Genomic DNA, 25,765 nt, shown 5'->3' with positions numbered 1-25,765 from the left:
TTTACAAGCTACTGCATGAGGAGCTTGAGATTTTACTTGAACAACAGTGTTGCATATATGGCTCGGTATCGGGTCAGTATTAAAGTGTTATTTTTCCCTTGGTCTAATGATCCAACGATAAATGTTACTCATAAATTTGTTGCGTACTTTAATTGCTCTAAAAGAACCAATCTCTGGAGCGCTGGCGTGGAGAGGCTGGCTGTTTCCTCATCATAGCCACTGCCGCCATCAAAAAATTGACTAAGTGGAAACTGCCCCGCCTGCATTTCAGTTAATCGCTATTGATCAGCGAGTCCATGCCTCTATTGTTATACTCCTGAATACCCCGCTATTTGGCTTTTCTCTGACCATTTACTAATCCGTTCAAGTAAATGGTGTTTTTCTAGTAAAAGGTTATTTATAGAGATTTTAGCAAATTCTCATGCCTGATCTTAAACTTATCGACATTTTGTTAATGCTGGCCTTTACACGGCCCAGTATCTTGTGAAACTATCAGGTAATAGTAAAATGTCGGTTTTATTTACATCTCAATAAGAAGAGTCCCTCAAGCATTGATTTTACCTACTAGTTCGACCAATTACTAGCAATATTAGGCCTTACTTTTATTTATAAGGATTTAAGTAAAAGACTAGTAAAAGCAAATGCTAGTTTTTATTTATCTGGCCCAATGTGTCCACACTGTGGTGACAGGCGGCCCTGTTTTGGTAAAACGATGTAAGTCATTTTGAGATAAAGCCATTTCCCAGTAAAGTGAGGGCGCTCTTTTCGATTCTGAAATTCTTATCGTCAACCGATGAGTGGTTCAGAAGATAAAAACTGTATGTTGACCCGTACAACTCAAAGTTTGTGACTTTAATTCACAAAAAAAAGATGTATGTCACACTTTCACTTACTTTACAAACTAAAAATATGGTAAAATGCTGTATTTCTCTGACATACACCATTTTAGCAAGTTAATCAACATCCCAAAGGCTTTTCAGTATACCATTGTTTTGCATCAGTTTGACAAGATACGCTTTCCTGTGAGTGTGCATTAATTCGGTGAAATGATGTATCTTTGAATAAACTGTCACAGTTTCTTCAATTATGTTCAAAAACTTTATAACAAATTATGGAAACTTATTTTCAATTATTAGATTAGTAAAAAACTTTAAAAAATGACAATCCAATATTCTGAAATCAAAAGGCAGTTATTTCAACTTGAAACCTATTTTTCTTCAAAATTGGCTTTTTTGAGATACATCGGTTTACCAAAACAGGGCCGCAGGGTTAACCCCCCTTGAACATTATGCTATTTTTCTGAGCGCACAGCAATTAGCCTGTGTATTTTTGTGAGATACAGAGCATACACAAAACCACTATTACCAAAAGCTGTTATATTGATAGACATTTACTTCGATGACATTTTATTTCATTTTGTTTTTTTTTTAAACAAGCTGCACTTTAATAAAGCTCATTTCCTTTGAAACTAAAATCATGTTTTACCTTCTTCTCTGCTCGGTTGATTTAGTGCAATCGACTGCGCGTTTCCTTGTGAGTGACCCCGTCTAAAAATCACAGGAGCTGTGTTCACAGCATTTCTAGTAAAAAATAATAATAATAATAATAATAATAATAATAATAATAATAATAATAATAATAATAATAATAATAATAATAATAATAATAATAATAATAATAACAATAATAACAACAACAACAACAACAACAACAACAACAACAACAACAACAACAACAACAACAACAACAACAACAACAACAACAACAACAACAACAACAACAACAACAACAACAACAACAACAACAACAACAACAACAACAACAACAACAACAACAACAACAACAACAACAACAACAACAACAACAACAACAACAACAACAACAACAACAACAACAACAACAACAACAACAACAACAACAACAACAACAACAACAACAACAACAACAACAACAACAACAACAACAACAACAACAACAACAACAATAATAATAATAATAATAATAATAATAATAATAATAATAATGAAAGACTAATTTGGCAATGGCATGGATTGACTACAAGAAGGCGTATGACATGGTATCGCACACATGGATAATGGAATGTCTGGATATGGTTGGAGTGGCTTATGCAGTAAAACGTCTTTTAGGTGAGAGCATGAAGACGTGGCGAACAAATCTGACAGCCAACGATGATAATCTGGGCAAGGTATGCATAAGAAGAGGTATTTTCCAAGGGGACTCTCTGTCTCCGCTGCTGTTTGTTCTTGCACTGATGCCCCTGTCGATGATTCTAAGGAAGGTGAGTGCAGGTTATGTAATGAAGAAGGACGGATGCAAGATCAACTATCTGCTTTTTATGGACGATTTGAAGTTGTTTGCGAAGAATGAGGCCGAGATCGACTCTTTGGTGCAAACCGTCAGGATTTTCAGTGATGACATTGGGATGCAGTTCGGTCTGGAGAAATGTGCTTCAATGACCATGAAGAGGGGGAAGAGGGTACATTCCGATGGCATTGCTCTGCCTGATGGTGCACAGTTGAGGGCTTTGGGTGAGGAGGAGAGTTATCGGTATCTTGGTGTTCTTGAATCGGACCATGTCCTTCACGAGGAATCAAAGGTAAGGCTGAAAGCAGAATACATCAGGCGTGTAAAGAAATGTTTGAAGTCTTAACTAAACGGGGGGAACATGATTAAGGCGATTAACACATGGGCCGTGTCTTTGATGAGGTACAGTGCGGGTATTGTCGAGTGGACTAAGGAAGATCTAGATGTCACTGACAGGAGGACAAGAAAACTAATGACCATGCATGGCATGCTACACCCGCGGTCAAATGTTAGTAGACTCTATCTTCCGAGGTCAGAGGGCGGAAGGGGGTTGTTTAGCGTGGCGGACAGTGTTAACATCGAGCGCAGAAGCTTGCATTGTCATGTCAGGAGGACCGAGGAGAGCCTGTTGAAAGTTGGACAAAGGTACACGAGGGCAGACGAAGTTGGGCCGAAGGAATACAAGAGGGAAAGGAAGGAGGAAAGACATAAGGATTGGAGGAACAAACCACTTCATGGCCGGTTCTTGAGGTGTACTGAGGAAGTGGCCAGCAGCAAGTCATGGAATTGGTTAAAGAGTGGAGAACTAAAGAAGGAAACAGAGGGCTTGATTACTGCGGCGCAAGACCAGTCTCTAAGGACAAATGTAATGAAGGCAAGGGTAGAGAAAGCAAACGTCTCTCCTATGTGTAGAATGTGCAATCAAGCAGAGGAGACTGTATTTCATATTGTTAGCGAATGCAGTAAGATGGCCCAAACGGAGTACAAAGGAAGACATGACAAGCTGGCCAAGGTGATTCACTGGGATCTGTGTAAGAAGTATGGTGTCAAAGTGCTTGCGAAATGGTACGAACATGTTCCGGAAAAAGTTGTAGAGACCGACCAGGTCAAGATCCTTTGGGACTTTAACATTCAGACCGATCATGTTATACCACATAGGCGTCCGGATGTTGTGCTATTAGATAAGACGAAGAAGATGTGTCATCTCATTGACATAGCTGTGCCAGGTGATATAAGGGTAGCTTCGAAGGAGATGGAAAAGATCGAGAAGTACCAGGACCTGGCTAGGGAACTTCGTAAGATTTGGCATGTAAAGGTAAAAGTAGTCCCCGTGGTGGTTGGAGCACTTGGCACCATTCCCAAAGCACTGGGGAAACATCTAGATGAAATAGGGACAAATGTGAGGGTAGATCTGTTACAGAAGGCAGCGCTTTTGGGAACAGCGAGGATCCTGAGAAAGACTCTTGAGATCTAAGGCTACGGGACGTAGCCCGACTCGAGGAGTTACCGGCACAAATAATAATATAATCTAATTATTTAGTTAAACAATTTACCAATGATAATTCCTTTTACATTTTTTTATTCAAATTTGATTATGAAATTAATAAATCCTCAAAAGCACCCTCTACTGTAAACTTTAAAATAAAATCAGTGTTAGTGGTAGTTTTCGGCGGGAACACACAAACATAATGGGAAAATCCCCTTAGCTGCAGTGATATGAAGCATCAACTTATTATGTTAAACTTGAGTACTTACCTTTGGCTTTTAGGGATCGCTGAAAAACCTAAAATAAAAAAATAGAGTCGTCCAGTATATTTAATTAGTCTTGTATTTAGGTGAGCGGTTATTGATTGAACGTAGGCCTATGCATATAATGACACTTAAATTATCTTTTAATACAGCGCACAATTCAACCTGCCATACAAAGGAATATAGGCGAAGCTCGTTTATAAATATATTTTACTTACTGCAGAAGTTTGAAAACGTCATCTAGTTGTAGTGTATCGAAAAAAAAACCTGTTTTCTCAAAAATGATGAGAACATAAACATAGAAATGCCATTTTGCTTAGTGCGTTGATAACTTGAGGATGATTACTTTGATTGTTTTTGTTGTAAAGAACAATATACCCATAATTTTATCCCATTCAGGATTGATCGGGGAGTCCTTTATTTTTTCCAATAACCATTTGAAAGACATTCACAACACACTATAGAGACCATAATTCAGTATCCGTTTTGATAAAAAAAATAAATTAACCATTCATAAAAATCGTTTATGATTTAAAAAGGTAATGGTACAAAAGAAAAAAACTACAAAATAAAATAAACTTAATGGTGAACTAATACCATTGCAATCTGCACTGATATTTTTGTTTATGTTTATGTTTGCCTTAAAGTTGGAAAACAAATCAACAACAACAACGGCACAAATTACGGTGCCCCATCTGTAACAGCAGTTGACGACAATTAAAACGTAACTTCACGTCGAGTAGTGGTTTTCCGGCCAGCAAATTGTGCAAAGGGATGTTTGTCAAAATTATTGAGATTCTGGAGGTTTCAAACTTGAAAATAAACACTTACGTTTTCGATGTAGCCTTAATGCAACGACTATCAATCCGATTGCGATCACTGACAGTCCAGAGGCTGATAACACTATGATCAAATCCAAACCAATTGAAGAAGTAGTCTCAAATCCTTGACGCAAATAAATAATAATAATAATACAAATCTATACCGCTCTTAATACTACGTTTCTAAGCGTATGGTGCTGGTGTCCTATTGAAGACTATAGTAAACCAGGGCAACAGCACCAAATACAAAGAACAATATAAATCAACAAACAAAATAAGCATAACAAAGCAGAAATAAACATAATTATACTATACACAATTGTCATTCTAGCGTACACCATGAACAACCTTTGCACAAGTAGGGACTAAATCTAAGTATTGGGGCTACACATTTTGATCTTCTGAAAGCAGTCATAAATTAACAAAGAATTTCAAAAAGGGAAATAATTGAAATATTTTAACCCACCTTGTGTTGTTTTTAAGGTTAAGCTTTTCAAATTCGTCGATCCCCCGTCGCTTATGTAGTTTGTTGCAGCCGTCGATAATGGTTTAGCTAACAATGTATAAAGAATTTAGAGGCATCATTATAACACCATAAACAAATATCTCATTAATTTTTAAAGAGATGAACATCTAGCAACAGGCTCGGTAGATGTTGCACACAGTAGATTGGTGCAATTACCCTTCCAATTAATGCTTACAGTTATTATGATAAAACTAAATAAATAAAAATCAGGATATCCACCATTATACCATCTAAAAACACATGGACAAAAATTATCACTGGATTATTCGTTCATACTAAAATCTTATCGCAAATACATGCCTCAGCTCCAGCGGGAGTGTTTTGTGCAATCGTAACTGTAGCTTTAGCGCATGGCCTATAGCCTGATTTGATAATGGTCATCAATAGACCCTTTCCATGAAATATGTAAATTGCACATAGCGAGTGCGCACTAACGTTTTGGTTGGCAAAATGAGGGAAAATCGCGCTGTTTTGTACACGGCTAATGGGTGCGTGACGCACACGCGATTGCGCGTCTGCTTAGTGCACAACTCTATGGTGTTTGCCAACCAACAGGGTCTGTACGCATGCGTGAATGTAATTAGCATATTTCATGGGAAGGGTCCATTAGGGACTAACAGTGCCATGACCCGGTCATCACTGCGTGGTAATGACCGGGTTAGTGGCTGGCGCTGTTAACGGACCGAGCCGGAGGTCCGTCAACAGCGCCAGCCACCAACTACGACGTAAGATGAATAAAAGCATGCGATACAATGCAAAGCGCAAGCTAGTTGTACACAATATGTATGCTGGTTTAGGGGCCACTTATTCGCTATTTTCCAAAGCCTGTCCTTTATCATCCGTTAAGACATCCCCAGTGCACGTGATCGGGTTTTGACCAATCAGAGAATGGAGATTGTCCAAGGTATTTATTAATCATCGTTATAGCAACATTATCAGTCATTTTACCAATTGAAGGGCTTGTTATCATGTTGGATTTTAGGCAATGCAACTTGCATAGACCTTTATCACGGTGTGGCCATCTTGATTTTACTCCATTCCAACTCATTGTAACCAAACTGAGGCTGGACGAAATAATAGTCTGGTGCCAGGTTTGCGCAATAAATGTAGCATTCATTACTGTTATTGGAAACAGGGAACATGACCAAGATGGTGACAACGTGATAAAGGTCTATTGGGGTGTCATGAGACAATAACTGACCCGGAAGTCCAGGTTGATAAGCCGACATAGGTAACTTAGTGACTTTGAAAACTTACATGCAATGACGATTGTTGTAGAATTGTTGTTGGACTGGTTGTAGAAGGCGTCATGAACGTCACATTGGTATCTTCCTTCGTCCTTCAAGTTCAAGTTTAGAATCGTAATATTACAGCTTGTCTTGCCGTGATGAAGCGCGTACTTTCCCGTCTGGTCGACGGAATCAATGACATCGCTTGATGGATTGCACGACTGCAGTATGGTGTTGTTGAGTGACCAAACAAAAGTGAAACTTCTTTGATCAGTTGTGCCGCTGTCGATCACAGAGCACGACAATGAAACGTTACCCCCTTCTCCAAGAGTAAGAATGTTTTCTGCCTCAACACCAAAATTAGCTTTAAGATAATTAAGGTTTATAATTAGAAAAGGCGTTCCCAATGATAGACCAAACTCTTTGGCAATAATTTTCTTTGATCATAATGATCGGTTTGAAATAAGAAAATCACGTGAAATACGTATACAACCCAACCTTCAAAATTACAAATTGGTAGCAGTTTTAGAAAACACAAAATAAATGGGTAGACTAACACGTCGGTGAACTTGTTTACCAGACAAAGGTCCGTTTTATTGGTTTGCCCCATTCAACAATAAAAATGTGACCCCGCCGTACATTTTATTTGAAGGTTCCATTGTCATAAATTTCAATAACTTAGAGGTAACGCTTACCCTTTTTTACGTCGACTCTTGTTGTGTTTGTATGACTGATGTGTGGTCCATACACGAAACATTCAAACACGGTATCATCTGCAAGGCCTATATCCAATATTGTTAGATTGCCATTGTCTTGATTAAATTCCACAGTCTTGTTCTTGAACGAAGGAACTCCTCTACCACATCGTGCAAAGACCTCATCTGACCTATTTACTAATGACCACCGGAGTGTTAAACCGTGTCGCTCATCACAGGGTGTAACTAATGTACCATTGGCATACCGAACCTTGCATTCTAATTCTACGTCGTCACCTTCAAAAACTGAGACGACTGGTGGCATGTCTACCGTGATGATCCCAGAAGAGACGATATCTATTCAATATAAAGACAAATAATTGAACCAAAGAATTGAACAACGTTTCAAATAATGTTTTCTACCAGGTGAAAATTGATAAGAATACGTTTGTTTTATAATGAGTTTTTCGACACTCCATACAAATAAATTGATTTTTAGGTAGCTATCTAAAATAAAAACTTGTAACAATTCAGTTCTCCATGCGCGATTTATCAGTTTATCTTGACACCACTACGCTAGCCTTGTCCAAGGCGCTTTAAAGCCAGCACCGGCCCGCTCTGAATTCACGAACTGCATATACTGCACGGTACATCAGTAATTGATACCATGGGGTCGAAGCATGTTTTTTCGGAGTTTTTGTATACCTCGTACAAACGAAGCCCGATTCGGCCTCGTTGTACGAGGTTGAAACCTCGAAAAATCATGCTTCGACCCCACGGTATCAAGTACTGTTATGTACCGTGCATTATAGTATCTATGCAGTCCAAGAGCCTTGGACAAGGCTACTAGTACTTCGCTTGATGAGTTTACTTCTGTCGACTTACCTTGAAAAATGTTTCCAATAATTAACAAGACTGTGAACCTCTGGGTAAGTCTTACGTCCATCTTTTGAACACTTTTTTAGTACGTGTGAAGATATTGGCGAATAACGGTTTAACAGATAAAGACGCTGCACTTTGAATCAAGCAAAGTTCTATCGCTGGAACTGACGGGGTCCGAATGATTATAACCAGTAGCAGTGCAACTTCCTATTAAATATTTCCCTCGAATCGGCTATGTTGGTGATTTGTGGTCGATTGCAAACAATGAATAGGCGTTTGTTGTTTTAGCAAGCACTGATACAGTTTTTACGTTTTGCAACCAAGTAAACTTTCTTGTTTGTATAAGTAAACGACTTTCAATCTTCTCATGAAGTGTTTTAAGTGTCTTCTTTTTAATTTTTAAACAATTACTTCTGCCCAAAAATCAACAGTTTTTTTCAGGCTCAGAGGGAGAAAGAAAGTTTCACTTTCTTTCCTGTTAAGCACTGGATATACAGAAAAAGGGTAACACCCCCTTGTTATTGTAAAACCATTTGATATCCGGTTTGATATCCGGTTTGACATTACAGTGTTCTGTTAATTATTGTGAACACCTAATTTTAACTGTACTTGACATGACACTTATGAGCCGATGGTAAATCTATTTAATACAAGGATGTAAATACTTCATTTTTTTTCGTGTCATTCAACATTTTACATATTTGTTTGCTAAAGGGATGATCACAATTATTGACCACAAAATATTTTAACGATATTTTAACGATTTTAACGATATTTGTAATAAAAGTATTATGCTTACGTATAGTCAGGTGGCTTAGCGAAATTACAGTTACACGGCGGGCAAAAGCACAGTTTTTGGCACAGGGCTCCCTATAAGGGTCTATTGATTAAATATTAGCCGAGGAGCCCTCCGGAATTTTTGTTATTTTTTATGTAAATCAGAAAATTTCAAAATGGCCGCCAAATATGACAAAATATCATTTTTCCTGGGAGTCATACAAACCTCAGGGTGGTTGCTAGCCTTGATCAAGGCTGTTGACGTACTGTTCCCCGGCCCGGTTCGCGGCACACGCATGCAGTGCATACACAAATGTACATTACCATACATTGTACAGCGAGAACAGTATAGCGTAGTCGTGAGAACGGTCGTGTCTTTGTATTTTCAACCTCATACACGTGGCTCAGCTGCTTGGGAAAGTACCCATGTACCGTAAGTGTACCGTATACAGATGGTATACATGTACATTTACAGTACGTGTGTGTACATACGCTGTACACGTATTATTATGCACTGTGTTATGTATGGGGGGTGCGCTGGCGGAATTCAGTGATGGGGACTGGGATTTTGCAGATCGCGGCTGGCTGTAGCGCCTTGATCAAGGCTAGGTGGTTGCTAAAAGTGACTCACAGGTAGTTGGACAATAAAGGAGTACTAAAAAATTTGTTTTTGCTTGTTAAATATCGCAGATACTCAACTTTCAATCACCATCCCTCCCCTCCCCCAGTTCAACCCGATCAAATCTCACCCTCTTAGCGGAGGCGGATCCAAACATTCTGAAGACAGGGGGTTTCTGGCCTTTCAGTTTTTAGTTTCACATAATCATAATGCTCATCATACACAGATTATAACCCCCATTTACAGGATATAATTACGGTAAAATTCGGCAAATGAGCAGTCAATTTAATTTTCATGCGTTAGAATTAAAGCTGTTTTGCTTTTCCAGTTGTTACTGCGTTTCAAATTCAGAATTCGGCCATTCAATTTCGTTTTGGGTCGAGTCAAATTTCTTAAAGGAACACGTTGCCTTGGATCGGACGAGTTAGTCTATAAAAAGCGTTTGTAACCTTTTTTTATAAAATGCATATGGTTGGAAAGATGTTTTAAAAGTAGAATACAATGATCCACACAAGTTTGCCTCGAAATTGCGTGGTTTTCCTTTTACTGTGCGAACTAACACGGTCGGCCATTTATGGGAGTCAAAAATTTGACTCCCATAAATGGCCGACTGTGTTAGTCGACGAGGTAAAAGGAAAACCGTGCAATTTCCAGGCATGTTTGTGTGGATCATTGTATTCTACTTTTACAACATCTTTCTAGCCATATGCATTTTATAAAAAAACGGTTACAAACGCTTTTCAAAGACCAACTCGACCGATCCAAGGCAACGTGTTCCTTTAAGCACTCTGTTCAATTTAGCGTAGCGTCATTCTTTTTTTGTGACACACACGCCTCAAGAAGCGTCTGCGAATTTGACTGCTGCTTTGATGAATTGTTAAATTGAATGATTATTTTGTTCATTCGAATGACGCAACTTTACATTTGACTCACCCAAAAACGAAATCGAATGACCCTTTTGAGTAGCATTCGATTTTGCGCGAAATAGAATAGCTTGGTGGTTAAATTGGCTGCTCTTTTTCCGAAATTGACCGAGAAAACCTATAGTAATAACAACAACTGTTTGTAAAGCGCCAAATTACCAACTATGTAGTTGTAACAATGTTTTATTTTCTTTATATTTATTTGTTCTTCTGGTTTTGTGGTGGAGCGGGAGGTCGATCATCCCCCGATCATGAACATTAGTGGTTGCGCACATCATTCATACTTAACAAAGTTATCTTTCTCTGCATGTAATTCGGCTACCGTATCATCTATGCACATGCGACCTGAGAATAATCCAAGGAGGATTGCCCATTCATCTGATGGCATTTGAGACGCTGACAATCTGTGGCTGGGAGATCTCCTCTGTTGGGAGGCCCTGATCATTCTGCTGGAAGTTCTCCAGGATATCTCTAACATTAATTTCGAGAAAGCATTCTTCTTGAAATTGCTTCAGCAGCCAGTATCTGGTCCTGAGAGCATCCATCACTAATAAAAAACAACATTTTTTCTGTGAGCCCAAACGCTCCACCTGAATCTTTCACAATCTTGTCCTTCTGCTCATGAGCTTGATCATAGGGATCACAAAGAATTAATTGTGAGTTGTCTTGGAAAGGACCAAATGAAAAACTTCTCAAATTTATCATTGATAAGGCAAGGAGTTCATCTCTGATGCGGACAGCAGGCATCCTCCGTGAGTAGTTTACATGGTTCAAGACAAAGAACAGCAGTGTGAGTTCCTGCAAGACAATCAACATACAGAAAGAGGGGAGTATTCTCTCTGTGAGCCCCGATGAAGATGAGAATGAGGTTTGTGTCCCATGATCAGGTCCAAGTACATGAAAGTAGGATTTCTTCTTTGCATATTATTGTTTCTTCAAGCTGTGGCAGACTCTTTATCTTTGGTGCCCTCACTGAGCATGAAACCCTCACTCATGGAGATGTGCAGAGAAAAGAGAGTGATCTTGTGGGCTTGCCTATCGAGTTAGTGTGTGGGATGATCAGATACAAGTCAACCACACCAGATAATGCTACCTCTTAGAAAAATGTCGCCCGGTCCGGCCAGAAACTTCAAGCAGAGACATCCCCAGGATTATTCCAGAGTGCCTTTTCTGTTAGCAGACCACCTACATGTAGCACATGCTTACTCTCGCAGTGAGAATCTGGTAATTTCTACTGTACAGACGTTGGCAGGGTGAACACAGGTTGGTCAAAGTAATGACTGGATTTGTCATGGACTAAGACATTTTACAGCTTGTCTCTCAACATCCATTGCATGCTTGATCATAGCAGGAGTGGGGACTTCTCAAAGAATAGGAGAGGTTTTTTAAAGTTTTTTTTAATGCTCTACCCATCTAAGCACCTCTCGACTGGAAACATAACACGTACACAATCTGGCACCGCCTTTAAAGTTATGGCTGGTACATTATAGGCGTAGCAGCTGTCGGGAAAGAATGTGTTTTTTCTTTCCAGAAAGGTGGTAAACCTGTGTACACCGTATGTTTTTATTAGACTTAACAGTCCCCTAGACTTCGAAAAAATGAGAACTCATTGAAAGTGTCTTTTCACTGGTCTAAAGTCTCCGTGGTGTGAGATGTGTGTACCGTTTGTTTGCTTAAAAATTGTGTTTTATCTAGATATTCAGATGATTCATGATTGTTTTATATTCACATTTAACCTGCAACCAGAGGTCTTCCCCCCAAACAAAAATTTTAAAAATAAAAATAAAAATATAAAAAATACAATTAAAAAGGTGATATTATTTTGTTATGTAGGCGGCCATTTTGAAATTTTGTGATTTACATAAAAACAATTACAACTTCCGGAGGGCTCCTCGGCTTATATTGATTAATAGACCCTTAGGAAGCCCTGTGCCAGAAATGGTGCTTTTGTCCGCCGTGTATAAACGGTAACCTTGATATTTTACGCTAAGCCACCTGACTAGTAGAGTCACATGTACGATGCTGGGCGTTCTTCTTTAACTTTTTTGTAAATGAGCATTAACAATAATACGCAAACAACTGATTCCATTTTATGTTATGAAACAAAATTACAATCTCGTATTTGTAATGATTTTAACTGGTAGCAACAGTCGAGGTTTAAAACAAAAACCATAAGAAACCAAAATAAAGTTGTATATGAAAGGCCCTCGTGGCTGCACCACTCGGTGTGTGGTCTCCATTTCCAGTCGCTTGGTATAACGGTTTACTGCCAGAGATCATTTAAGAGTTGCTTTCAGTTACAAAAAATGCAGTTTGGTTTAATTGGTTGCATTTGTAGCAGAATGTTCATGGTTTTAAGATCGTGTAACTTTATCCGTTCTCAATTAGAATAAAAGGGCTGCTCAAGCTAAAGTGTTTCAATTTGATCATTGACTTCCTGAGGTTAATGAGGCCAGGTAACAATAAGATCGGTCACCCGTGGGCACTGGGTTGTTTGCATATACTTTAACTGTCCGAAATGGAGGACATGTTAAACATTTCCAAGCTGGACATCTCTATCTCGTATAGACCTTTCTTTATCAACGTCTTAGCCCGAGTTTTTGCCAACCCAGCTTGGAAAGATATGGAAAGTCAAATCAAAAGTGCCCTGCTTGTGGAGTGGGTCACTTGTGGCTGGCCCGAGGTGCATGCCGTCACCACGAGAGGGTGAGTGGTCGTTCGATTAGCTCTTGTCAAGGGCTCACCCGACTGAGCACCGCGGGGTCGACCCGAGGAAGCTAATTGAACGCACCCTATGCTTACCAAGGCCCGGAAAAAAAATTATGAAAACGGTATGTAAAATGGACTGAAGAACTTCGTGTAAAAAGAGAATGGTGGTGCATGATGTGAGTCAGTGAAACAATAAGCCATTTACATGCTTAGTTACAATGTACCGCTTAAATTTGAATTCCTCAGACTATAGAGACAGTTGCTACGTCAAATTGTTCAGGGCATGGCTTTCTCAACCTCCAGATGAGCAAACCCTGGTACCATTGTGCCATACCATACACATCCATCAGAATCTTGTTGCATGGGTGTCCACTCTCTCTTACGTAACTAAGCAAAAGCTTGCCCCTAATAATGGGACATAACAACTGTCTCATAGAAATTCAAAAACAAGTGGTAACTTGTGATCAAGCACGTCATTGTACCGTACAGTGTAAAAATTCACACGCAAATGGGACACCGGTCGTCTATACCGCAATTGTACCTAGTTAATTTCAACGTTATTTAACAGTTTTGCTTTCTTTTTTGTTTTTGGACAACCGTGTGAACCTTTCTTTCTACATTCTGTGTTATAAGAAAATCGAAACCTTTTTCGCAGCAGTTTTGTTTAGAGAAGAAAATGATAGTGGAACCAATACTCACAAAAGAAAATTTACAATTATTTTTCTTTTTTAAGGTAAATATTGCGCATCACCACTTCTTGCTTGAAGAGATGATGTCCATTGTTGTTTTCCGTCGATCACTTTTGCTCATTTTTTTTTCTTTCTCAGTGTACTGTTTAGTTACGAGATGTTATTGACTGTTGTGAATTAAAACAACCTTTTACATAATACCAAAGTGAGCTGTTATCCAACAACGTTTTCACAGTTTCAATAATTATTCAAAAAATGAGAGGCGCATTTACCGAGAAGTTCGCAGTCTTGATAGTTATTGGAATTATGTTTCAAGGTAAGTCGACAAGCTTAAGTGTCGATAAAACATTAAAAATTGTTTTAGTTTTATTTTGAGAAGCAACCTGAATGTTGATGCAGTGTCGAAGACAAAAACGTACACTAAAATACGAAAGTAGGGGCGTGTCATGGCATATATAGCGGTTAAGAGCACCGGAATCAAGCTCTTGTTGCTCAGCAGAGTGTTGGTTCGAGTCCCGGTCAAGCATGACACTTAAACATGATTGCTTCGTAAAGTTGGGGGACGGTGCTTTCTGCTCTACGAGCCAGGGGCCTTATTCATGAAGCCTACTTAGGCCTTAGTAAGCACTTACGTGTTACTAGTTCGTTCTTAGCGAGTTGCGTCATATTCACGAAGCACTCGTAACTTCAATCGAGTGCGTAAGGCCTTACTAGTGCTACGTGGGGTGTTTTCGGCTTCGTAGCGTTTTCTTAAACCCTTTTTCAACATTCCTGGCCAACATTTTCGAGCGAATTGAGCTTTATGTCAATTACAACAACTTTTAATATGTTATACAATTCTTGCGACATTTTCTCAAACTTTCTCAAAATTTTTGAGAATTTACTAACCTATTTTTTCTCACTTTTTAGTAAATTTTTCGTGATTTTGTTATTTTATTTCGTCAATAAATAATTATTTATGTTTATTTATTTAGTTAATAGAAATAATAATAGTGGGCATGTATAATGCGCGGGTATCCATCTAAATAAGCTCATGGCGCAGTGACACAATAAACGGGAAAAAGTTATGAGGTCCTCATTAGATGAGGCTTGAGGGAAGTTTTGAACAAAGCTGTTGATGGAGAAAGTTTAACATAATCCGGCAAGTCGTTCCATAATGAAGGAGCAGCAGAAGTAATTGATTTTTCACCCCATGATGTTTTGGCCAGGGTTTTCCTTAAAAGATGTTTGTTATTAGATCGCATACAGACTGGCGGTTGGAAGTATGGGGTTGGAGTCCTTCTGAGAGATATGGTGATAAAGTGCCTTTTGATATGAGCGATAGACATACAGAAGGATCTTGAAGATGATTCTATCCTTAATGGGTTGCCAATGTAGATCTTGTAGGATAGGTGTGATGTGACTCTAGTGTTGGACCGGGTTACAATTCTGACGGCAATATTTTGAAGGCGAGACAAGCAGTAAATTTATTATGCAGTCCATAGAGGAGAGAGTTTCCCATGTCAAGTCGGGAGGTTACAAAGGTGCGAACGAGTTGCTCTGTAGTATTTACTTCGTTTACTTTATTTACTTCTTTTATTTACTTCGTTTATTTATTTATTTTATATTTTTAGATTAGGGGTAACCAACTACGTTTTGTACACTCATTGCATGTTTGCGTCGTGTGAAAGCTTGCGAAATCTCTGAATGTCATCCCATTTGTGATGAACCACTTCGGTAGCTCTGAGGACTTTTCCAACACAGTTGATTCTCCGCGATTTGCCCAGGTGTCGGCCTTTCTCTTCAGCGTTACAACATCTGAAAACTTGTTGTTAGGCACCTAAACATACAATGCAACAAGGTCAACTAACTTCACTATCTCAGCAGGCGAGAAACTTCGCCTTCCAATGATTCCCCTTTGCCTCCTCCTCACGTTGCGGGACAACGGTCTTCCTCCTTGCTTTAGTCTGGCTCTCCATGTTTGCAGGGTGACAAATATCTTCAAAACGACGGTAGCCAGTCCAGTCACTGTATACTCGTTCTGGACAACGAGATCACGCTCCAGTGAATTACATAACAAATCCAAGACTGTTCAGCTCAAGCGCGTTCCCGCTTAAGAAGGCGTTACGAGAGGTTTAGTAAGTAACGCGGTAGTAACGCGATACGAATGCTTCGTGAATAACACGTAATGGCTTACTAAAGTCTTACGAGGGTTTCATGAATAAGGCCCCTGGCTTCGGGCTGATTATACCCAAGCCTATATCCGTATTGACTGTAAAAGGGATAACCCTGTTTCAGCCCTATAGGAGTAGGTGACAACGGCCTCTTAAAAAAAATAATTGTAACCCACACCTTGAAGTGACCTTTAGGCCTTGTTTTGTTCAATTATTTGAAAAATTTACATTTCTTTCCATTTTGAATTGGTGTCATCTTTTGTTGGCCCATCACGATAGACATGGTAGCAATTTTCACCTGGTAGAAAACATGATTTGAATCTTTGTTCAGTTCTTGGTTTCAATTATTTGTCTTTGTATTATTAGGTGTCATATCTTCTGGGAACATCACGATAGACATGCCACCAGTCGTCTCAGTTTTTGAAGGTGAAGACGTAGAATTAGAATGCAAGACTCGGTATGCCAATGGTACATTGATTCCACCGTGTGATGGGCTACATGGCATTATACTGAAATGGACGTTAGTTAATAGGTTGGAAAACATGGCAGGTAATGAAATTGCACGATGTGGTAGAGTGGCATCGTTCAAGAACAAGACTGTGGAATTTAATCAAGACAATGGTAATCTAAGAATATTGAATATAGGCCTTGCAGATGATGCCGTGGTTAAGTGTGAAGTTTATGGACAAACCATCAGAAATGAAAATAAAACAAGAGTCGAAGTAAACAAGGGTAAGTGTTACCTCTAAATTATTGAAATTTACGACAACGGAACCTTCAAATAAAATGTACGGCGGGGTCACATTTTTATCGTTGAATGGGGGCAAACCAATAAAACGGACCTTTGTCTGGTAAGCAAGTTCACCGACTAAATTAAGATATAAAATACGGCAAAAATTTTCCCAACAAAGAACGTTCGAATTGTCTTAATAGTTTTGATTACACTTCAGAAGTGTAAGCCTACCCATTTATTTTGTGTTTTCTAAAACTGCTACCAATTTGTCATTTTGAAGGTTGGGTTGTAGAAGTTTTTCACGTGATTTTCTTATTTCAAACCGATCATTATGATCAAAGGAAAATATTGCCAAAAAGTTTGGTCTATCATTGGGAACGTCGTTTTTAATTATAAACCTTTTTATCTTAAAGCTAATTTTGGTGTTGAGGCAGAAAACATTCTTACTCCTGGAGAAGGTGAGGATGTTTCATTGTCGTGCTCTGTGATCGACAGCGGCACAACTGATCAAAGAAGTTTCACTTTTGTTTGGTCACTCAACAACACCGTCCTGCAGTCTTGCGATCCATCGGGTGAGGTCCTTCATTCCGTCGACCAGACGGGAAAGTACGCGCTTCATCACGGCAAGACAAGCTGTAATCTTACGATTCTAAACTTGAACTTGACGGACGAAGGAAGATACCAATGTGACGTCCGAGACGCCTTCTACAACCAGTCCAACAACAATTCTACAACAATCGCCATTGCATGTAAGTTTTCAAAGTCACTAAGTTACTTATGTCGGCTTATCAATCTGGAACTCCGGGTCGGTTTTTGTCTCATGACACTCCAATAGACCTTTATCACGCTGTCACCATCATGGTCATGTTCCCTGTTTCCAATAACAGTCATGAATGCTAACATTTATTGCGCAAACATGGCACCAGACTATTATTTCGTCCAGCCACAGATTGGTTACAATGAGTTGGAATGGAGTAAAATCAAGATGGCCACACCGTGATAAAGGTCTATGCAAGTTGCATTGCCTAAAATTCCACATACCCTGTCAAAACAGTCTGTGTGCCTTCCAAAGGCTTGGTGTGATGATAACAAGCCCTTCAATTTTCAATTGGTAAAATGACTGATAATGTTGTTATAACGATAATAATAAATACCTTGGACAATCTCCATTCACTGATTGGTCAAAACCCGATCACGTGCACTGGGGATGTCCTAACGGATGATAAAGGACCGGCTTTAAAAAATAGCGAATAAGTGGCCCTAAACCAGCATACATATTGTGTACAACTAGTTTGCGCTTTGCATTGTATCGCATGCTTTTATTCATCTTACATCGTGGTAATGACCTTGGTTGGTGGCTGGCGCCGTTAACGGACCTCCGGCTCGGTCCGTTAACAGCGCCAGCCACCGACCCGGTCATTACCACGCAGTGATGACCGGGTCATCGCACTGTTAGTCCCTAATTGATTACCATTATCAAATCAGGCTATAGGCCGTGCGCACAGTTACGATTACACCACCGTGTGATGAGCGACACCGCTTAATACTCCGATGGTCATTAGTAAATAGGTTGGGAAACATGCCAGGTGATGAAATTGCTCATGGTGGTAGAGTGGCGTCGTTCAAGAACAAGACTGTGGAATTTAATCCAGACAATGGCAATCTAACAATATTGAATAAAGGCCTTTCAGATGAAGTCGTGGTTAAGTGTACAGTTTATGGATTATTCGGCAGTTACTCAAACATGACACATCTTAAAGTTAAAAAAGGTAAGTCTTTACCTCAAAAAGAATGGAATCTTCAACTAGAATATATCACCTTTTCTTATATACCAATATTACTCAAATTTGTCTGTCAGAAATTATGAACAATTTAGCAAAATCATCTAGACCTACTTAAAATATATGTGGTTACAGATAGTTTGAATGTCGGAAAATGTCGTTACGTGTTTACTTGTTGATTTAGGGTTTGTTCTTAAAGGCAGTGGACATTATTGGTATATTACTCAAAATGATTATTAGCATAAAACCTTACTGGGTAACGAGTAATAGCAAGTGGAAAATGTGCGAGGAATAAAAGTTACATAAGAAAGTGTTACATATAGCTATCACCGCGGCAGACATTTAACGACTTCTTCCCTTGAAACAAAATATATATATCTAGGGTCGGCCGTATTTTTAAGGTAGGTCGGGGTACGCCAACATAAAAAAGAATTATGCCTAAGTGTAATTATTATAGAGAAATATTGCGCATAAAATTATTAATAATAGTTTGAGTCTTTAGTTGAAAATCTACCTTAAAATAAATACATATGATGCAGTGTTGGAAACAAAAACACTTCAACGAACGAAAGTATTGTTGTCAATGCTAAGCTGAGGTGAAATATCTATGAAGAATGGTTCAACTTTAAGGTAAATTTATACTTCTTTGTAATATTAATAGGTGACGTCTCTTTTGGTACCTTCACGATAGACATGCGACCAGTCGTCTCAGTTTTTAGGCAGGGTTTTAAGGCAGTGTCGTTAAAATGCATGTTTACTTTTCGATTTAGGGTTGTCATATTAGTTCAAACACTGCCTAATTTTATTTTTATGAAATCTATGTTTGGAAATTTACAGATCAGCCGGCATCGATCACAACATTGCCAGCAACAACAGACTTGAATGAAAGTGTGGAATCAACGGTAACGGTTACAAGCAGTTTGACACTGAAAACGGGACAAGGTGAATCAAATTTAACTTTGTTTTTAAAGCAGTTGACACTATTGGTAATTACTCAAAATAAGTATTAGCATAAAACCTTAATTGGTAAGTTTGATGTAAATCTGTGGACTGTATGTTCTGTGTTCAAAGAGTACCCAAATCCTTTAAGCTTATCGTTCTGTTCCTTGTGTATATTCGCCCTTTTGAAGTTTAGCGAATGAACCAGAAAAGATTCGTTATACGTTCATCTTAAAGTCTTGGGCTCATAGTGAACTGTCAACACAGTTTATTTTTGATTATCAGGAAAATCAATGAAAGCAATGTTTGTTTTGAACTCGTGTTTCAAGGGTCTGGAGCTACTCCGTTGGATACCATTGCTCTGAAAGACATTGTTTTGATCACAGCGGTGTTGTCATCTGGGTTCCTGATTGCAATAAGCCTGCTGGTTGTCGCATCGAGGCTTCGTAAAGATCGTAAGGCTGCCTATCATATTTATTGATTTAGGGATCTCAGAATTAGGAAAGTATAGTTTTTCCAAACAAGTTTCAGAAAATCCTTAAAAGTCTATAACGCGCATTTGAAATCATGTATGTAGTACTTACTCACTCTAACTATGGTTTCTTTTTGCTGTTAAATGCATTCATTTTAATTCCAGGTAGAAATGGTTTTGGTTTTGTTTTAATTAAGTTTTGTTTCAGTCAATAAATTGCGTTAAATAACATTCAGGACTACACTGTGACGATTCCACAGTTGAACTTCAACTACTTCAATACCATAAGCGTCAGTCTGTCTTTAAATGTGGGGACATTAAGAGCTAGTCATAACATTGGCGTGGGGTCAAGGTCCCCATCAAGGGCCCCTGGTGGGGTCATGCCCTTTGCGGGGGATTCAGGGGGTGGAGCCCCCTTAGCTGTTTAGTTTAAGCATTTCTGGTTGGCCTAGTCTATGAATGATCTCTCCTTGCTATAATTGGTTACATCTCTGGTCCGGAGAGAGGGAAACATGGTAATTATTTCAACATTAAAACATTTTTGCCAAACTGTTTCTTTTTCCCCAGGTCATTCTGCTGTCCATATCAACCAAACGTAAGTAGTTCTACATTTAGTGCAACATCCATTTATTTGTTTATTTGTGTTAATTTATTTGGGGTACTATAGGTTTTCTCGGTCAATTTCGGAAAAAGAGCAGCCAATTTAACCACCAAGCTATTCTATTTCGCGCAAAATCGAATGCTACTCAAAAGGGTCATCCGATTTCGTTTTGGGATTAGTCAAGTGTAATGTTGCGTCATTCGAATTAACAAAATAATCATTCAATTTAACAGTTCATCAAAGCAGCATTCAAATTCGCAGACGCTTCTTGGGGCGTGTGTGTCACGAAAAAGGATGACGCTACGCTAAATTGAACAGAGTGCTTAAGGAATTTGACTCAACCCAAACGAAATTGAATGGCCGAATTCTGAATTTGAAATGCAGTAACAACTGGAAAAGCAAAACAGCTTTAATTTGAACGCATGAAAATTAAATTGACTGCTCATTTGCCGAATTTGAGCGAGAAAACCTATATTATTATTTCTTTTTTTTTTTCTTTCTTTTTTTCTCTTTTTTTTGGGGGGGGGGGGGATCTGGCATTTCATCCGACTGATACGTTTGATTGGTTGTTTGGTGGTTTAGTGAAGATAAAGCAAAACAAGGAAGTTCAAAATCATAGAAACTTCAGTAAAACAAATTTAAAAACTCAGATATCATTCTCCATTGCATATACTGAGCAAACTTTTAACTAAACAGCGCGATCTGTTTAAATTAAACCACACCGGCTCGTTACAGAGCCAATACTCTTTCAAAGGAGATATTTATACATGGTTGTTCCCGCAATTTTAGTATTTATAGTTACTTCTTAATCTTGTTTAAACAGCAATGATGCGAACAGAGCTACTGTGACCTTCAGACAAGCTCCTTCACCAGGAAGCATACGAATCGGAGCCAATCTGTCAAGCAGATTTGAACGACAAGGTAAACAAAAATTTATACATATTAAAATCATGTTTTGTTTCAACTAATTCTGTTTCAACTAATTCTGTCTGATTTCTAAAAAGATGCAGTTGTTTTGTGTTCACTTTTTAAGAATGTAGCTGTTTGTTACAAAAAAAAGTAAATTTAAAAGTTGTTTTCTACGTGTATCTGTTAAAACTATGGAAATCTTAAGATGCGCGGTTTATTTTGTATACCGTTTGCATATTGCTTAGATGCAGAAACGGCTTACGAAGAAGTCAGGGAGATTGGCGACCATGCAACATCGACAGCCGATAATCGCAACGTCATAGTCCATACATATGCTGAGGCGAGGCTGTCATTGGCTGAAGGGGAAGATGAAGCCCAAAGCCCGCCCCCACCGCCTCGTGGGATTTTTAACCAACCACCTCATTGGATTTAGACTGGGCCCCTTTTACTGAATTTTACAAATTAAATTTGTTTAAACAACTTACATAAGCGAAAAAAAACTGGTATTTACGCACGAAAAGGATGTTAAATGTACAAACAAAAATAAGAGCAATATTTTATAACGTAATTCTTTGAAAATGATAGCTTTGGATTGAGATTTTCTCGACTAATTAGGTAGATTTAAATAGAAGATAGCGTTATGCACTAACTATCGATTGTTGAAACAGCTACAGTGTACTTGCTTTTGATCGATTTAACTTTCAACCGAAATATTTATCTACTGAGTCAAACTTAAATGAAATGTCATGACTGTTTGAACTTTCTGCTGCTTTCATTCCTGGTCTACACGGAAGTATCGTATAAACGTCTTTGTTATTGGAGGCTCACTTTTCTTTTTGAAGGCATGTATAATTGACTTGTTTGAAGAGATAAAATAGCGCATGTATGTGTAGAATTAAAAACTATAAAAAAAAGATAATGGACAAAATCAACTTTCATTATGATTATGTTAAAGAGAATGGACGACGAGAGAAAGTGTAGATTCGTGAATACAACATCAGTTTGCTCAAACAATGAATTTTGTAACTGAAGTGATTTTTTCTAAACTAAATGTTATTGTAATTGAAAGATTATTTTATGCCGTGTGGTATCCTTTTTCTCCAACTGTTGCGATGACGCAGTTTGAAAATGACGTTCAGCACTGAAAACAAAAATAGACAATTAATCATTATTTTAGTTTTAATCCAAGAATAAAGAAAATTGTTTAAAAAAATTAGACATTATGTTTGTGAACCAAGCAAGACAATTCTTAGGCGTATATATTGTAGTGAAAATGCCCGCTTTTTACTATAGTGGTACAACTGTATTGTTCAGTGTTCAGCTTCCTCCCCTTTGGTAGACTTGATTTCAAGTCTGAGACTGCGGTTATTAATCTCTGCATCGGCCACACACGATTTCCCCCGGGTAGGCCATTATATGACGGAGATTAATCTGCAAGAGGGCGCTATTTCAGGCAGTAATGTGTTGGCTACCGGGTAGACTATTATAAAAGCCACGGCCTCAGACTTGGAACCAAGTCTATCCATGTGGAGGATGTAGACTAGTCCAGGTCAGTGACTGTTGAGATTGACAGCTTGTTTCTTTTCAATTTGTGTTCCTTTATCAACCTATTAATGCATCCAATGTAATACTTTGTTGGTAAAACCCACTGAACCAGTTCCTTTTGTTCAGATACCCGATTGACATTTTGTAATGACCATTTTAGTACATTCTTTCTCATGAATGACATTCCTTTAGAATTTAGTATCACAGCCCTTGTCAGGTAATACAAGACTGGGTTGAGTTGGGTTTATGGGTGTAGCCAGGCAACATCTTGTGTGTGGAGGGCTGAGGCTTGGCATACTCGGTTGATGATTGTATTGGTGCGCTGCATGCTATGTTCCGATTTTATGTAAGTTTTCTTGATTATTTAGAGGGTATTTCTAAAGTTTCAGCATGGCCATTTTATTTAACTGTTAGTTCTGTACCAGCCATAGCTTCTCTACATTTAGTTTGTCCCACAATATTCTGTTTTAATACTTTCATTTGCAGTAGAACTTTTAATGCATATTGTCTGTTGTAACTCCACCTCGTAGTTTAAGTAATGTTGTTGTAAGCTTTTCAGATCAGTAATTAAATTGCTATGTTGTGGCTGGAAATGAAAGCCACCCAAAAACTATGGTTGGTTCTGTAAGAATGCACCAAGTTCATTCATGGGTTCTCAGATCTTCTTCTAAAACAAATTAAAGTAATACATCATCTTACCAAACGAACAGATCCCAAATATTAGTTTCCTGACGCTTTCGGTTTTGGCGTTATCAGTTATCAAAGTTTGGGCCAAAAAGCCCTCGTGATCCTTATAATATACTTTCCCTGTAAACGCAAAAATATGCGCCAGGATCGTCCCAACGAAAGTAAAAAAAAATGTTAAACCCCCAGTTGGGCTCATAAACAAAAGTAGCCAAACATGTTTACGCGAACCTGTGACGAACAGCGCCCTCCTGTGCCATGTTCGTTGCCTCAGAACTCAAAGCGCCCATGAATTTAACAAGTTCACATGATAGAACTTGCAGCCCTAAAACAAATTAAAGTGCAAAGTGCGTTGGTTCTTGTTGGCGCAGTAGAGAGATAATAGAGGTCAAAGGTCGCATTTTACCAAATTGCGTTTCGCATCTCCGTAACCTCGCGCGCCAACATCACAAACAATTGTTTAACGACACCCGGGTGTAGAAATAGTTTTCGTACAAAAAGAGAATCTTGGGATCTCTGCAATTTGCATGTCAAAAGACTTTTTGTAAATTTTACTCTAAGCCTAGAATTGCCACATTCATTCAATTTTCTCGGGTACTGTGTACCTGCGCCAATAAGATCCCATCAATGCTTTTCTTGTATTTGGTTAAGTTTAGTGTTTCTTAACAGATTTGTAGTGGAAAATAATTGGGATCATGCTGGCGCACATTATTATATAACAATGTCAAAAGTCATAATTCATACCTAACTACACTAACGACTATTTCGGGCGATTTGTGTCGTCAAGAAACTACGCGCGCCAATATGATCCCATTAAACATTGTCTGCATTTTATGCTTATGTAGATTCTCAGCAACACATATAAAGCACACAAAATGGATTTGTGTGGCGCTAACAAATATTTCAAGTCAATTAGTAAAAAAAAAAAAAAAGTACATGATGTACATGTTATCCTTTTATGCATTGCTGTGGCAACCGAAACTGGGAAGTATCCCACATTTTCAAAAGGTTGCCACACCATGAGGGAGGTGGGTCTCCCATGTTGGTCTATATAGATAGGAGTTGATCAACAAATGGTGCTAGTTTAATGACAGGAACCAGCTTCGGAGCCTATTCAAAATTGTATTAAAGAACAAGGGCTATATCTTTTAAGTTAGGGACAGTGCATAAAGGTTCCTTTATTATAGCAGGGTGAATATTCATGCATCGGCCTCTGCGATGACGAAATACCTTGCAAGCTCACTCGCGCTATTGAAAGGCGAATGAATAGAATCTGTTAAAAACAATGCAGGACCGCTCCACTCACGTTGGCTGTTTTTTTAATTCTTTCACTAGGTATGTCACAAGCACACAGTTTACTCATTCGCTTTCGAATAGCGCGGGTAAGCTTGCCAGGTGTTTCGTCATCGCAGAGGCCGATGCATGAATATTCACCCTGTAAATGACTTACAATAAAGGAACCTTGTGCAAAGTTCGTCGTGTATGTAAATTGTGGGTGTAGCTACCCAGGGAGAGCTGTTCATTGGCTCTGACGTGGTCGACCGGCCGACGTACCTCCAAAACCTATGAACACTAGTAAGCAACAAAAAGGACACGGTCGTCTAACGGTAATGGTAACTCAATGATTTTCAACGTGATAAAAGTTTTGCCTTGAAGACTTGTGTCTTTCTATTTTGCTTTTTTGATAACCGTGTGAACCTTTTTGTTCTGCCTTTTGTGTTTCAAAAACATAAGAAAGAAAAGCGAAACCCTTTACTACCCTTAAAGGGTCTATGTACAGATTTACATTAAACTTACACAGTTTGAAGATAATGATGGTAGAAAGCTTCACTGAAAATATTACTTGCAAAGGTGCTGTAGTTTTTAAGAAATTAGTAAAACAATGAATGAAAATAATTTTCATCTCAGTGATCATGAGACGGAAATTATTTTAGCATGTAAAAACGTATTTTCATGACATTGTTTTACTCATTTTCTCAAAAACTACAGCACCTCAGCAAGTAA

General features: G+C 38.6%; 2 protein-coding genes across 2 annotated transcripts in view; one reads left to right on the top strand and one right to left on the bottom strand.

Annotated features, from left to right (window-relative positions):
* The window catches only part of LOC139951838 (uncharacterized), a 102,750-nt gene extending 94,459 nt beyond the window's left edge, over nt 1-8,291 (bottom strand). Inside the window, exons 1-9 of the mRNA XM_071950906.1 lie at nt 8,231-8,291; nt 7,346-7,702; nt 6,679-7,014; nt 5,362-5,448; nt 4,906-5,019; nt 4,081-4,108; nt 2,903-3,080; nt 2,502-2,599; nt 2,182-2,290 (exon numbers count right to left, since the gene is read on the bottom strand). Coding sequence (XP_071807007.1) covers nt 2,182-2,290; nt 2,502-2,599; nt 2,903-3,080; nt 4,081-4,108; nt 4,906-5,019; nt 5,362-5,448; nt 6,679-7,014; nt 7,346-7,702; nt 8,231-8,291 — 1,368 coding nt within the window. The remainder of the gene's footprint in view (nt 1-2,181; nt 2,291-2,501; nt 2,600-2,902; nt 3,081-4,080; nt 4,109-4,905; nt 5,020-5,361; nt 5,449-6,678; nt 7,015-7,345; nt 7,703-8,230) is intronic.
* Nucleotides 8,292-14,085: 5,794 nt separating this feature from the next.
* Nucleotides 14,086-23,521, top strand: LOC139951754 (uncharacterized). Its single transcript, XM_071950821.1, has 8 exons — nt 14,086-14,260; nt 16,464-16,829; nt 17,244-17,579; nt 19,449-19,553; nt 19,880-20,005; nt 20,590-20,617; nt 21,447-21,544; nt 21,778-23,521. Exons 1-8 carry the CDS (start codon nt 14,200-14,202, stop codon nt 21,963-21,965), a joined length of 1,308 nt encoding a protein of 435 aa, XP_071806922.1. The 5' UTR covers nt 14,086-14,199; the 3' UTR covers nt 21,966-23,521.
* The last annotated feature ends 2,244 nt before the right edge of the window (nt 23,522-25,765 follow it).

The sequence above is a fragment of the Asterias amurensis genome, chromosome 19, assembly GCF_032118995.1.
Source record: "Asterias amurensis chromosome 19, ASM3211899v1".
NCBI classification, from domain to species: Eukaryota; Metazoa; Echinodermata; class Asteroidea; order Forcipulatida; family Asteriidae; genus Asterias; species Asterias amurensis.
This window is presented reverse-complemented; position numbering and strand designations above follow the sequence as displayed.

Bases quoted from the DNA above. Each gene is read 5' to 3' on its own strand.
- LOC139951754 (XM_071950821.1), top strand. From the start codon at position 14,200: ATGAGAGGCGCATTTACCGAGAAGTTCGCAGTCTTGATAGTTATTGGA. The intron at 16,830-17,243 runs GTAAGTGTTACC...TTTATCTTAAAG, and splicing joins AAGAGTCGAAGTAAACAAGG to CTAATTTTGGTGTTGAGGCA. The intron at 20,618-21,446 runs GTAAGTAGTTCT...TTGTTTAAACAG, and splicing joins GCTGTCCATATCAACCAAAC to CAATGATGCGAACAGAGCTA.